The sequence below is a fragment of the Adelges cooleyi genome, unplaced genomic scaffold (genome assembly GCF_023614345.1).
Source record: "Adelges cooleyi isolate 19-005CV unplaced genomic scaffold, UGA_ACOO_1.1 ACOO_flye_CR_arks_rails_tigmint_CR_PRNA_2, whole genome shotgun sequence".
In the NCBI taxonomy this organism is placed as follows: domain Eukaryota; kingdom Metazoa; phylum Arthropoda; class Insecta; order Hemiptera; family Adelgidae; genus Adelges; species Adelges cooleyi.
This window is the reverse complement of record NW_026095860.1, coordinates 9401496-9415356: the sequence shown is the minus strand read 5'-3', so window position 1 is coordinate 9415356 and position 13861 is coordinate 9401496. Positions and strand designations below refer to the sequence as shown.

At 31.4% G+C, this 13861-nt stretch overlaps 2 protein-coding genes across 2 annotated transcripts in view; both read left to right on the top strand.

Moving 5' to 3' along the window:
• Positions 1 to 6540, top strand: part of LOC126833894 (disintegrin and metalloproteinase domain-containing protein 10) — a 74743-nt gene extending 68203 nt beyond the window's left edge. The window contains exons 12-14 of the mRNA XM_050565472.1: positions 51 to 165; positions 955 to 1089; positions 2093 to 6540. Coding sequence (XP_050421429.1) covers positions 51 to 165; positions 955 to 1089; positions 2093 to 3214 — 1372 coding nt within the window. The 3' untranslated portion in view covers positions 3215 to 6540. The remainder of the gene's footprint in view (positions 1 to 50; positions 166 to 954; positions 1090 to 2092) is intronic.
• A 490-nt stretch (positions 6541 to 7030) lies between these two features.
• LOC126833703 (putative malate dehydrogenase 1B) lies at positions 7031 to 11955 on the top strand. Its single transcript, XM_050565187.1, has 8 exons — positions 7031 to 7165; positions 7371 to 7574; positions 8382 to 8568; positions 10492 to 10627; positions 10698 to 10932; positions 11269 to 11487; positions 11552 to 11678; positions 11747 to 11955. Exons 1-8 carry the CDS (start codon positions 7031 to 7033, stop codon positions 11953 to 11955), a joined length of 1452 nt encoding a protein of 483 aa, XP_050421144.1.
• Positions 11956 to 13861: the final 1906 nt, after the last annotated feature.

The window sequence follows — 13861 nt, the reverse complement described above, 5'->3', positions numbered from 1 at the left end:
GCTCTCTAAAGTGATCGTATCTAATCTACTCTATCGATTGTTTCTGATAGATCTTCTTATTCTTGGAACAATGTGCCATACGATATACCCGACATGTATTCTAAACCAGGGACACCGTGCAACGACTATAACGGCTACTGTGATGTCTTCCAACGATGCAGAGAGGTGAGTAATTTCAGCTTACACGGGGAAATTGAGGAAAGTGTAACAAATTTACATGGGTGATGTTTTATTAGTATTATATTTTTACGTTGGCGTGCTACCGGCTGACACGACTGTCACAGTTAACAACACCATAGTTAATTATTAGTTGAGATCATAACTTAACTCAAAATAAGAATAAATTATTCATATTTATCAAAAATCTTAAAGATTAAAATGAAGTGAAGAAAACCCAAAATTACATGTGTAAGATGAGTGAAGTTGTCGTGAAAGGAAAGATAAGTAATCAATATATAAGGTAGCTGCTTGCTAAGCTGATAAAAGGAAGACAAAAAGTGATAATTTCGATTTGTGTTATAATGTGTAATTATAAAAGCAATTAATAAAAAAAAAAAGATAATTTCCATGAAAGCGAAATTGAAAAAAATAGTAGATTAAAGCTAATATTAATTAGCTAGAACCGATTGATATAAGGATGGCTGGTGTATGAGCGAATATAACGTCTAGATTGGTCGACCCTCATTCCTCCAAGATAATGAAATGTTAAATAATTAATGTTTGGAAATAATTATAATGTAAACTTTCATCATTCATCTTTAAGACATAAGAACGATGAACCCAACAGGTCTTTTCATACCCAACATTGAAATGTGTTTGCTATTGATTGTAAAAAAAAAAAAAAATTTTAACTCTTAAGACTATTTGGAATGTTGAAAGCAATATGTGTGTGCCCAGGTCATAATAATAAAATTAGTATTATAAGAAATATAAAACGAAATTGATATTTTCCAGGTGGATCCTTCAGGACCTTTGGCAACTCTACGTAAACTCCTGCTATCCGAAGAAAGTATTGCTTCATTTAAGAAATGGGCTGTCGACCATTGGTACTACTCCAGTCTGATCGCGGGTACTTTTTTACTAATGCTGGTAAGTTGAATGTATATAATATTTACTGAACCAAATGGTCTTTTTTACCGTGTCTGTTGGCAGAGGCGCAATTTTATTTTAAAAAGCGGAGGTGATTAAATACTGACAATATTATGAAGACCCACTTTGGGTTTTATAATAGCAATATTAGTTATTAATTATTTAACCAAGGATGCTAAGCCCTACCTAAATTGCGCCTATGCCTGGTAGTTGTAATTGTTAACTAATTATCATTTTTTATGATTTTTTTTCGTTTCTTAACCGATCAATTGCATCTATTTATAAACGTGCTCAGGCGGTTTGGAACTTGAGTTGTAAGTCAAACTATGTATATGACGAATAGGTTTTTAGAACCAGTTTTTATTGTACCTTTAATATCCGTGCAATATAGTTAGCGTATAATCCGGTATAAAACCTTATGTAAACCGTAAACGAGTACCTGTGCGGAAAAGAGTGTTCAGTGTAATATACTTCAACAAATTAAACTTTTCAGAGTCAACTAAACGCCTGTTTTAAATTCTAAACTTGCATAGCATAATTAAAATGTTTAACTTGAGCGCTAATAATTGTATATGATGTTAATTAATTCAAATCAGATGATTTTTTCACTCAGTTTATTAAATAAATTTTAAAATAATACTCAAATCTAAATACTTATATCGGAAAATCTATTTAATATTGTAATTTCTTGCGACCTAGACTTAGACCCTGACTTTCTGCTTAAAACTGTACCCTATAGCAGCCTCCACGCACATAACCGTCGTTGTCATAATAATCTCAACAAACTGCTATTTTTTTCTGTATTCTTATTAATTAATTGTTTTATTATTACTCCAATGTTGTATCGTTTCTCCTTATTTCTCGTAACATGCTAAAACCTACTTTGATGTTATGATGTCTCATTTGTTTTTTTTTCTGTTGCCCTCATAATTCTGAGCGAACAGTTTTTTTACTTTGGCTTTACATTTTTACTTACTTTTATTCGTTTTTTTGACACTTTCAGGTTTTGAGTACTCGTTTGTTTGGGAAAAAATCGGATCCAAAATTAAAATCAGTGACCATCATCCATAGCTCGACCACGGAGACGGTGCGGCTGCCCGCGGACGGTGACGGCCAGAACGTGACAGTCCATCCGGCAGCGGTGCGATCTAAGCTGCCTTTGAACAAACGTGTGAGGGAGAAGCGGAACGTCAACAACAACAACAGTCCGGCCAAGAAGAGCCGGAAAAAAATAGGAGGAACCGAAGAAGGGTCGCCCGCGGAGACGTGTTCGCCGAGAAAAGTAGGTCAAGGTCAAATTCAAAAGAACAACGATCGTAAACTCAGAAAGAAGAAGGTCAAAGGCGTCATAGACTACAGCGTTGCGCAGAACCAAGTGGCGTCGTCGGCGGTGGTTAACAAGAAACCCCAAGAAGACGACCCGCTGGGCAAAGTGCGAAATTGGCTGTTGAACTCGCATCACATCGAAGCGTTGGGCACGTTGAGAAAATCCAAATCGTCGCCGGCCGGTTTCGCCAATCCTCCGGAACCGCCCAAATCCGCTGCAAACAAAACTGCTCAACAGAAACCCAAAGACAATCAGGTGAGCCTGCAGGTGGTGTACAAACCGCCGTTCAAGTTCAGCGTTAAGTTAAGCAAGTCCAAACCGGACTTGACCAAAGACAAGCGGCCGGACCGAACTAAACAGCGTGCCGCTCTGTTGATCCGAGCTAACCGCGCGCATGGCGGCGGTGTCTCCAAACACGCGAAGAAGGCGGCCAGCAGGCCGGCGCAAGAGCCGAAAAACTCTGTCGCCCCCAAACCGACGACGGAGGAACCCATTTACGAAAACGCCGCCGTCGATTTGCTGCGAATGTCGTCCACGGAACACGACGGACACCAACCGATATTCCCGGTGGCTGCATCGCCCCCTAACAAGCAGCGCAAGTCATACGCCGGTGTGGACGCCAAACCGGACGAGACCAAATCGAAAAGGAACAGCGTTCCACAGCAGTTTTTGCAGCCTAGCTCCTCGGGCAGTGGCAGTAACAACCTCATGCGATTCCCGTCCACTGAAAACAAAGGACAACAACAACATCTCACACACGCGAACGTAAACAAAACGGAAGACAATGGAAAATCATGATACTCGACTATCCACTAATTAACTATAACCCTTAAAACCTGTATATTATAGAATATTATTAACTATATTTCACAGTGCCTCAATACACATATGAATTATAATCCGTCTAGTACATCTTGAGCCCGGCAGTCGTTACGTTTACATGGCCGTCCGTATTCAAGATTTACTGGACGGGTTATACCTAGTGGTTAAAAACTTAATGTAATGTTTGATTGAAGCGGAGTGACTACGATTATATTAATAATAAGTTTTTCTCTTTGAAGCCGTATTTGATCTCAATCGAACGTTTTTCCTTATTTGTTATATACTTACTACTTCTCTAGGGCCCTTTTTTCAAACATTACATACGAAATAGGTTGTTGCGCTTGATTTGTATTTAAAATTTGTTTAGACTTCAACGTTATTGACCGATAATATAATGTACTGTGAGTATTCGAAAATGTACAACCAATCCATATAAACTCAAATCCATATATTTCTGGTATATATGGTTAATGAACAATCGCGTACATAAATAACATAAAACAGTGTACCTGATTAAATTTGGTTCGACGTCGTCGATACGTAAAAAAACCTTCCAAACGCCAAAAACAAACGTCTGATCAATTATTACTATTATTTTTAATAGCGACTGAAATCTGAATCTTAATGATTTCTATTTGTTCTACCTTCTATTTTTAGTCATTTTATGTTCAACTTTTTACAATTATATTTAAAACGGTAAAGATTAACAAATATTATCGCCGTCATCACATTATTATTTGCTTCAGTAGCTGTACTCAGGTCGTTTCTTTTGTAATTTAATCAAACGACCGTGTACTATACTCTGTCAACCTCTTTTTTTTTTATTTGATCTGTGTACAGTCATTTTGACACGGACCACAACGAGGAGTGTATGGATATTGACAAATGCGTTTTCCCTTTTTTCCGTCCCGTTAACTTACCAGTACAATAAACTGCATTCGATATATTATGGAAAAAAGTATGAAACAATATAATCATCATAAAACTACATAGGTCCTCTTCGTATTTTTGATAAATCTACTGTAATAAAATAACATTGTATTTCGTTTTTATCGGCTCAAATATTTTGTCTTGTTTGCGCATTCAAAGAGTGAATTGATCAAAACAGTATATTATTGAACAGTCGCGAGTCGTCCAATAGTAATTAATTGTATGATAATTATCAAATTTCTAATGAAATTGTGTGACGAAGAAAACAGTTGACAATTATTTGATTTCGGTGTACCTATATTATAAAATAGAGGCGTATATATTTGTTTTTATTAGATCTCTGTTTTTATTTTTTATATTAAGTTTTAACTCGTGTGGGAGCAATATTTTGTAATTTTTTAACAAAGCTCTTGCCCCTCATAACTGGAACAAACCTCGCCTATTTTATTTCATATTATTATTATTAATATTATTGTAAAGTATTCTATAATCGTATAGAACACTGTATGTAAATAATATATGTTTTATACATATACATTATGTATATTAAATCTATGATTAGGGTAAATATAAATTTTCAGTAACTCGTTTGTACGGAAACCACGTCCATTTTCATAACGTTTTCTAGTACTAAATAAAAATCAGTATTTCAGGACTATATGTTTGATGGGTTTAACTGGCTTTTCAGTACACCGTGACTTATCTGTATATTAATATTATTATCTGTCTATTGGCTATTTATATTTTTCGAATATTATTTACTTACTTAATTTCTTAGACGTTGATAATATTTTTTAGAACTTCAAAAATTAAAGATACGTTAAAATGTACTTCCATTAAAAAAGTATTGGCCAAAATTTAATTATTATAGTATATATCTAATCTTACCCTTATTATTATTTTTTAATTTAGTTCTACTTACATTTTTTGTCTATAGACATAATAAAAAATAATATTATGTTCATGTATATTATTTTAGCGAACACGCCCGCTTACATATTGTCAAAATTATTACAATTACAATTATACAGTATTAATTACAATTATAATATTTTAGTTTACAAAACAAAGGCTGTGTTTAACTACCTATTTATCTAATAACTTTTACATGTTTAACTCTATATTGTAAACAGGAAGATTCACATAAACCCTATGAACCAGTTTACCAATTATATATAAATTATGTTAATGTCTCGCTGTGAATCTTCATAATATATATAATTTTTTTTCGATAATGTATAAGACAATAGAGTTATGATTTTAACAACAATCAGTGTGTATTGATATTTAACACAACTTCTATCTCTTTTCAGTTTAAATATAAATCAGCTCAATATGTAACTTATAATGGTATTTTATTTTTCTCCCATTTAGTAATTTTTCAAGTTTGACAAAATAAAAATTGTATTGCTTACCACAGTACTTAAACTTTTTATTCTACATCTGGTTCTTAATATAATATATTATGTATTATAAATTATGATATAAAATAAGTCGTGAACATTACATATATAACATAGTATGTATAATTTATTTTGTTTGTAAATATTTTTTGAAGAATGATAAAAACTAAGAGAGCGTTTGCGGTTATTATAATCTGTATGTATAGGTATCTATTTGGTAGTTCTGACCGTTTCACAATGTGATCGTGTCCAATTTTAATCACTAACATTCAATTTTACTCGTCAAGTACCTACCAAGTATTATACAAGGAGCCCATTTTTAAAATTCTAAGAGACGGAGTGATATTTTTTTTTAAAAAAGGGGGAACATGAACTAACTAATCTAGTTGAAACCTAACGTTTAATTCTATATACCACACTTTTGAAAGATATTTTTTTCTTAAATTTCTACGTCATGTACATTGTAAAATTACCAATGGAAGCCCTTGTAAATTCCTAAAGGTTCGTAGCTACTATGTTTATTAATTTATTTCCTGATAGCTAACAAATTGCTGTTACTTATTCGGTTAAAACAACCGAGAGTGTGTGTATGTTTGTGTATATATAATAATATTATAATAATTCATGTTTAAATATATTTAGCCTATGTGCATTGCCTTTGTATTTATTTATTATTACAATTTTTATTTTTATGGTTTTCATTATAGATAAATTATACATAAAAGCGATATTTTGTGTGATCACGTGAGTTAAAATTTTAGATTTTTTTAAATTATATTATTATAATTACTAGTACTAACGAATCAATTTTATTTTGCATTTGACGCGTACCAATTGTATTGTGCAATATTGTGATTTGTTAATTTGTTTATTGTACCTACAATTATTATTTTTCATTTAATAATGTTATTTTAAGATATTTCATACTAAACAAAATGTGATACCCTACTTAATGCGATTATTTATATGTCTATCGTCCAACCATCTGAGTATTTTAAGACAATTTATTTAATGAAGTATATATAGATTATGTGTCATGTATACATTTGTAATTAATAACTATTATAATTTCGTAAAATAACTATCTAAATTATTTTCCTAAAACAACGTAACTCCTACTCCTATTTATTTGTTATAAAGCATTATATAAATACCTGTTAACAAATATAGTTATTTACTTATTTCACTGAATTAATTAAAATAAACTTATGGTCGTTTATGCAAACTATAGTTTAACTATTCTGAAACTATAGGTTAAATCCTACATAAATTTTAAGTTTAATTTGTGCAAACGGCCTTAGAGTCTTGACTGAGTAAACCTAACAAATTGCTTTTTTGACAGTTTTAAAATTATTAAATAAAATCTTACTTTATGTGTAGCCATAGTGATAAGATTTGTAAACAAAACAATTACCCAAATCTTTGATCATTACCTATGTATGTAGTCAGTAACATAATAATGTTTACCTATTTCATTGCGGGAGTCCCGAGTTGTGCCGAGTTTGGACATGCCAAATTGGTAGCTGAAAAGTTGAAAAAAACTCTACCATTTTTTTCATACAGAGTTGTCGTAAAACACAAAGACGAATATTATGTAAGTAACAAACACTAAAAGAGGAAACGTCTACTCACTGTTATTGCAATGCATTCAAACGTTATTTTTGTTATTTGATACCCTACAGTGTGATTTGATCAATTATACAATATTATAATTTTTATAAATAATCTAACAATATCTACATAGTACAATCTAAGTGAGATATGTGTATAGGTAATATAAATTGGAATTTCTATTTTAGAACTGGCTGCGTAATTTTTGTAACAAACAAAAATGGGTAAGTAACGACAATCCATTTGTGTGGAAACGCTTTGGCAATGTCAGAGGACCTTGTCACATGATTGGAAATATAAGTAATTTTTTTGATATTCTCAACGAATACTACAATGTGGATACTCATCTGGACAAAAGAGTAAAAAAACACATAGCGATGGACAATCTAGAGGTATCCAACTGTATAGTGTTTCAACTTATATGTCCTAAATATAGACAGTATAATTTGTCGCAAGCCGCCTCGCAAAACTTAAAAATAACACCCTAATAGTTATATAAAATATAATTTATAAGTATCACCACTATTTTATTAAAACTACTGCCTGATATAACGCATATATTTCAGGGGCGACATTTCAGTTTTTCTTAGGGTGAGGCAACATTTTTATCGGCCCACTGTTCATTTACAAATATAAATATTTTTTCCAAAACAATTGGATACAAAACAGTAATAATACAAATATTATAAACTTTCATACCTATTATACTTGGTAGTCAGTTCAGACGGTTCATTATAGGGTAAGTGAAGGTAGGTAGTTAAGAAACAGATAATTAACGGCCTTATGTATCAAAAATTTGACCAGCCCATAAAAATCAAATTTTGTTTTTCTTCGATACTGTAAAAATTACACTGGGGAACAAAAAAATAATTGTTTCCAGCGGCATACAATTTGTCTATGGTTTTAGTATACACCTAAATTACAAGTACACCAAGTACAGGATTTATAACTGAAATAGGAAAAATTGCTCATTTATATATCTACCATTCCTTCGAAATTAAATTAATTGAAAACATATTATGCTTTATACAATAGTGATTCTTGATGTGTACTTTTAATTGTTTTTATGTTGAATATAATTTCAAAATCGCATATTTCATGAACTTTTTATACCAACACGCATATTTTCAGCCGTTTCTTCATCTTAGAATTATAGTATATTGGTAAGTATTCAAAACAATAGCATTTGATATTTTCAGAGACTCCCTTTAATGTTATCAGAGCAAAAGCCAGAGAAACGTAGTCTTCCTAAGAAAGTGTGCATAACCGGCGCAACGTATCCGTCGACTAGTTATTTGGTGTCTGAACTTTTGCAGTTAAAATCGGTACAAACTAAAAGAGGAACCATAATACGCTTGCATCATAAGGATGTAAAAAAGTATGAGGGTAGGTAATATGTATACTATGTAGTGCACATAACAAGTAAGTACCTAATTAAAAACAATAGTACAATTTGTATATAAAACCATAACACACCAATTTTAAAAGATATCTTCATGGTACCTGACACAAATATTATTTTTTTTGACCAGTAAGCGCCTCTTCTCTAAGTTTTAGGAAAGGAACAATGGTTTCTTAAAAGAAAAATGTTTAACTATTGATATTTATTTTTGGTATAAAACCTCAATTGTTACATATTATGATATGATATTATATCCTCACCACCACAGCAGTCGGAAACATACATAGAATACTAAATATATGAAAATTGGAGAATGTTTTAGTCCTGGGGATTACAACATTCTGAACGACACCCCTACAATAATTATAGTAGTGAAGGTAATCACTTAGGCGAGGGTGTAGTCGGTGCACTTGCTTCGCGGTCGCTCCATCCCGTGACGATTCTTTTGGCGCGAGTCAAAAAGACGAGGCGAGGCAAGAATGTAGAGCTTTCATCTGTGTTCAATTAAACGTGCCACCTAGCATATTTAAAATTGATTTACGAAATGAAGGTATCTAACATCAATACCTTGGATTTTACCAGCTAGTCTCACTTACATTGACAATTAAATTTATTGTAAGTGAACATAATCAAACTTCAAAGAAAAAAAATATCTTCTTTATCTAATTAATGACGGGCTCGGCCACTAATTAATAATTATCGTTATTATGTATATATATATATATATATATATATATATATATATATATATATATATGGGACGGATATAGGAATGAAAACAGATGAGGAGGAGAGCTAGAAAGAAATTTCTAAGTTAAAATACATAATATATGCAAGAGTTAAAATTTAAATAGTTAATAAGTAATACATCATATAATAGTTAAATAACATAATATTATTTGGACCAATCATCCAAATTTATCCTCCTAGATGGTCTAGCAAATATGTCGATAACTTCATTAATATTTACAGGAATTTTATTATGGATATTTAAAACTGCTAAACCATTTAAGCGCTCTTACCTCATATCATTTTTCAAGTGCCTTGAATCTTGATGATGAAAAACTTCTTTCAACGCTTGTTTTCAGTACAGAAATCAACTAATCGCTACACACAGAAAAAAATACATTATTGGTCCAATAATATAAAATCGACACAATATATTTCTAGTTTGGAATAGGTAACTATATAAATATATGGGCCAAATAAATGATTAATTAAAGCAACCTTACATTTAGTTCGTCTAACTAACTGTTTAGTTGGGCCAACTATTTATTTAGTTATTCCAACTAGACATTTAGTTCGTCTAACTAACTGTTTAGTTGGGCCAACTATTTATTTAGTTATTCCAACTAGAAATGTATTGTGTCCCTATACTCATAATCATTTTAGTAAGACCATCTATCTATTTTTTTACCATTCGATTGGACTATTTGTTTTAATATTAGATCTTGTTGACTGTTGTTCAACGGACGCATAAACGAGGTATTCTTATTTCTTCATCAACTAGAGCTGCCTTATCAAAAACATTTTTTAAATATTTTTCACTCGGATACAAATTGTCTCTAATGTTCATAATAACATCAATGACTATACTTTACATGTGAATACCATCGAAGTCCTGATACTTCGTTAGTCGTTTGTGCTAATAGATTGAACCATGGTTTAAGGTAACATTAGATAATAAACGTAAAACATAATTTAAAAAAAAATCAAGTTTTTAAGGGGGGCTTCAGTCCCTCTAACCCTTCCCTCCCCCTTGTATCCGCCCCTGATATATATTAACATTTTATACAATACATTATATCCGTTCCCCAAACAAAAAATTAAAATTCATTCTAATAATTGTATTTGATATTCTACACTGGATAAAGTATGTATACGTTATTGTAATGGGTTCGTAACAGATTTGATGAAAATAAAAAGAGAACTGAGTAACATCGAAGGAAATGTCCGTGGCCACAACGCAATTGTGGTAGTCAATAGCATTGAAGAAGGCTTGTTAGGTTGCGACTTGTTGATTGTACAGAGTAGTATAAAGAGGTTGGGCTTGTTGTAAAATTTGCCAACAGTTTAAAAACAAAGTTTGTTATTTGTTAACAAAAAAATACAGGGAAGATAATGAAGAATACCGGCATTGGACTAAACGTAATTACGATGAAATGATGTTTTTGTCTTGCATATTAAATTTACACTGCCCGAAATCGTGCAAGATTTTGTTAATGGGGATGGACTTGTTGTGTTTCAATTTAAATGTATTGGCTGAAAATTCCGAAACGGTGCACATATACAACTTTGTCGGCGTGACTAGCCACTATGGTATGGAACAGCTGCCAACTATTTCTCGGGTAACAAAAATGTTTATATTCATAATAAGATATCGGTTGTGCACAATAATAGTGATACAAATAAAAAAAGTGAATTTTCAAGGAAGTTGTTTTTTCTTGAAATAACGAATTTGCGGGTTAAGCTTTTCTGTCGACTGTTCCTATGCAACTCATATCAAAGAACAAGGTTAGGTTAGGTTTAAACAAGTTTCTTCAATTTGTCTAAATTGTCGGTAATTCTTTTGTCTTTCCGTATGATTCCGGTAAGATAATCGGAACTTCCTATAAGTTTCGACTTTCGTGGCGCTACCTATTAAATGTAATACGTATATTTTTGTTATATAATATTATACTTAGACGTTAGGCAAACCAGTGGCCGATCTACATTGTCCACCTGTTTGGGGGTTTATTGGTTTAACAAAACACATCGACTTAAAGCATACCGTATATCATACAATTGAAGATAGCAACAATGGTACCAGTAACAGAGCGTTTGTAGATTGTACAGATCACAAAGCGCATAAATATTTGGGAAATGTATTGCATTCCATCCATACAGATTTCATAGATAAGAAGGTTGACAAGCTAATTATTTTACATATTTTTATTGATATTATTTAAATCTGAGGTGTTTTTTTAGATGTCAGTGGCCAATACTAATTGGTCATTAAATGTTTTGCCTGAAACTCGAGCAGCCATTAGTCTCATATCAGAGTGGTTTGAACAAAAAAACAACAAAACTATGTGTGTTGCTATATTTTCTGATGGTTTGAAATGTTGATATTCCAATTAATAATAAACAATGTGCTCGTTTTATCACAGCTTTTAATTATAGGAACATTTAATTTGCCTTTTGGAACGTTTATGTCTCAGCCGGCTTACTTGGAAAATGGCGAGTGGAGACCCAACTCTCATTACCCAACTCCAAGTAATGAAATCTTCACAGATGTTGTGAACAACGTGGTGGATTTATTGCAAGAATATAACCTTGGTAAACGATTTATTATAAATTTGAGGGAATCGTCAACTAAACTTTTTGAATAATATACAAATAATATGACATAACAAAAAATATATTGTTTTCATTAATAAACTTCTTCTTGATTTACTATTTGAACTGTAATTTATATTATTACTATTATAGATTTAAAATTTAAAAAAAAGAGAAAAATAAAACTTTTATTTTTTAATTTTGTCTTGTTAGTAGACTGTAAATAAGTTGTCCATTAGTAGCTTCCTTATACTAGGAATCTAATATTTTTAGCAGACAACAAAAGATCAAAAAAATGTTAGCGTCCAATATGGAAATAAATAAAATTCCTGTATTAGTAATCTATCAACACTGTTATAGTTATGGTCAAATATTTTATACTAGTGTTAATTTTCATGTATTACTTGCCTCATTTTAAGCCCTCCCCCTTTAAGCAGATTTTATGTATAAGTGGGGGGCGGTGGTAGAAGTAAGTAAAGTAACATACAAATGATTAACAAATAACAATATTTAGATTTGTATGTTCAAAGATAAAATGGGTCATAAGAACATAAGCAAAATATTTTTTTAGATTCAAACATTTTAAAAACTTTCCAGAGTTGAAAAATAAAATATTTTTTTCAAACTATAGTTTAAGTACACTTATACAACTATGTAGGTTTCATGTTCATACCATTATCGGTGTTTAAATTGAATCAGTTATTTCAAAAACGTCACAAGTCACAAAATTTAAATTTTACAATAGCCACAAAAAACTTCATAACTAGTTTTTGCAGTGATTCTAATTTCTTGTACTCAGCATTTGTATTAAATATGAGTCTGACAAATTTAGTTTTTACACAGAATACGTAACTAAGTATATAATTATCAAATTCGACAAAAAATAATTTTTGAAAAATCGGTGACTTAGGTATGTCATTTTTGAAATGACCGATGCAATAACAGAGCGAGAACATAGGTGTTTTTACAATTTTATTTTTTATTTTATTGTTATTAAGGACCTCTAAAGAATGTATGATACAATTTCCAAACATTTTTGAACTATAGTCGCACACACATAAGGTGATTTCACGTGGAATGTCCTATTAACATTCTAATAATAATATTACCACCGTTGTGATATAAAACTACTGGCTAGCAACTATGTTAATATACCTCTTATAGTCTTATCAAAATAATACATAACTAAAATAACTGATACATAAATAAATCAACATTGATGGTATGATATAACATGTACATCATTTTTGATTAACATGGTGTTTTTTTTATTTTGTTATGTTACAGATGATACAAATTACTATATAGTTACCTGGGCCTTGTTAAAATTTAAATACTAAAGAAATTATTATTAATTATACTATGTAAATATTTTTGTATACGAATTATCTACTACAAAATTATAATAAAAACTGTGGTCGAAATGGGGGGGGGGGGCGTTGCTTGGTATCTAGATTTGCATTTAAAAGTTTTTCTGATGATGTCATTACTGATTACACTGCATTATTAAGCATAAGTTGTGGCAGCCAGCGGACAATGGTTTGGATGTAGTATTGTAAATATTTAATTTTTGATTATTCATAAACGCACTTCGTTAAAATAAAATAAGAAGTGCAACTAGTAACCCGCCTGCCCTCGTATGTCATATAAAAACAAATAATAGCTCAAGTAATCCTCATATGCAGTATGCAAAATATAATTACTGTCATGAGTAATATTATAGAGATATACAACTTGATTTAAGCAAACTGTCAACCATATGTGGGATGTCAATAGATACCTCATAATAATAAATGGTACTTTAATAAGTGATGCGGAAAGCGGGCAGAGTTTTAGTCGCCCCTTTCAGGTATATTCTGCAGTGGCGGCTCGTGGTGTTAAAAATAGGTGGTGCACAAAATAATAACTAACAAGCATTTACTATGATGTAACATGTTTTTACTGGTTTAAAATAATGTA

Excerpts from the sequence above, each read along its gene's own strand:
- LOC126833703 (XM_050565187.1), top strand. The coding sequence starts at position 7,031 with ATGTTTACCTATTTCATTGCGGGAGTCCCGAGTTGTGCCGAGTTTGGA. Across the intron at positions 7,166-7,370 it reads AACACAAAGACGAATATTAT|AACTGGCTGCGTAATTTTTG; the intron begins GTAAGTAACAAA and ends TTTCTATTTTAG. Across the intron at positions 11,679-11,746 it reads TGTTGCTATATTTTCTGATG|GAACATTTAATTTGCCTTTT; the intron begins GTTTGAAATGTT and ends TTTTAATTATAG.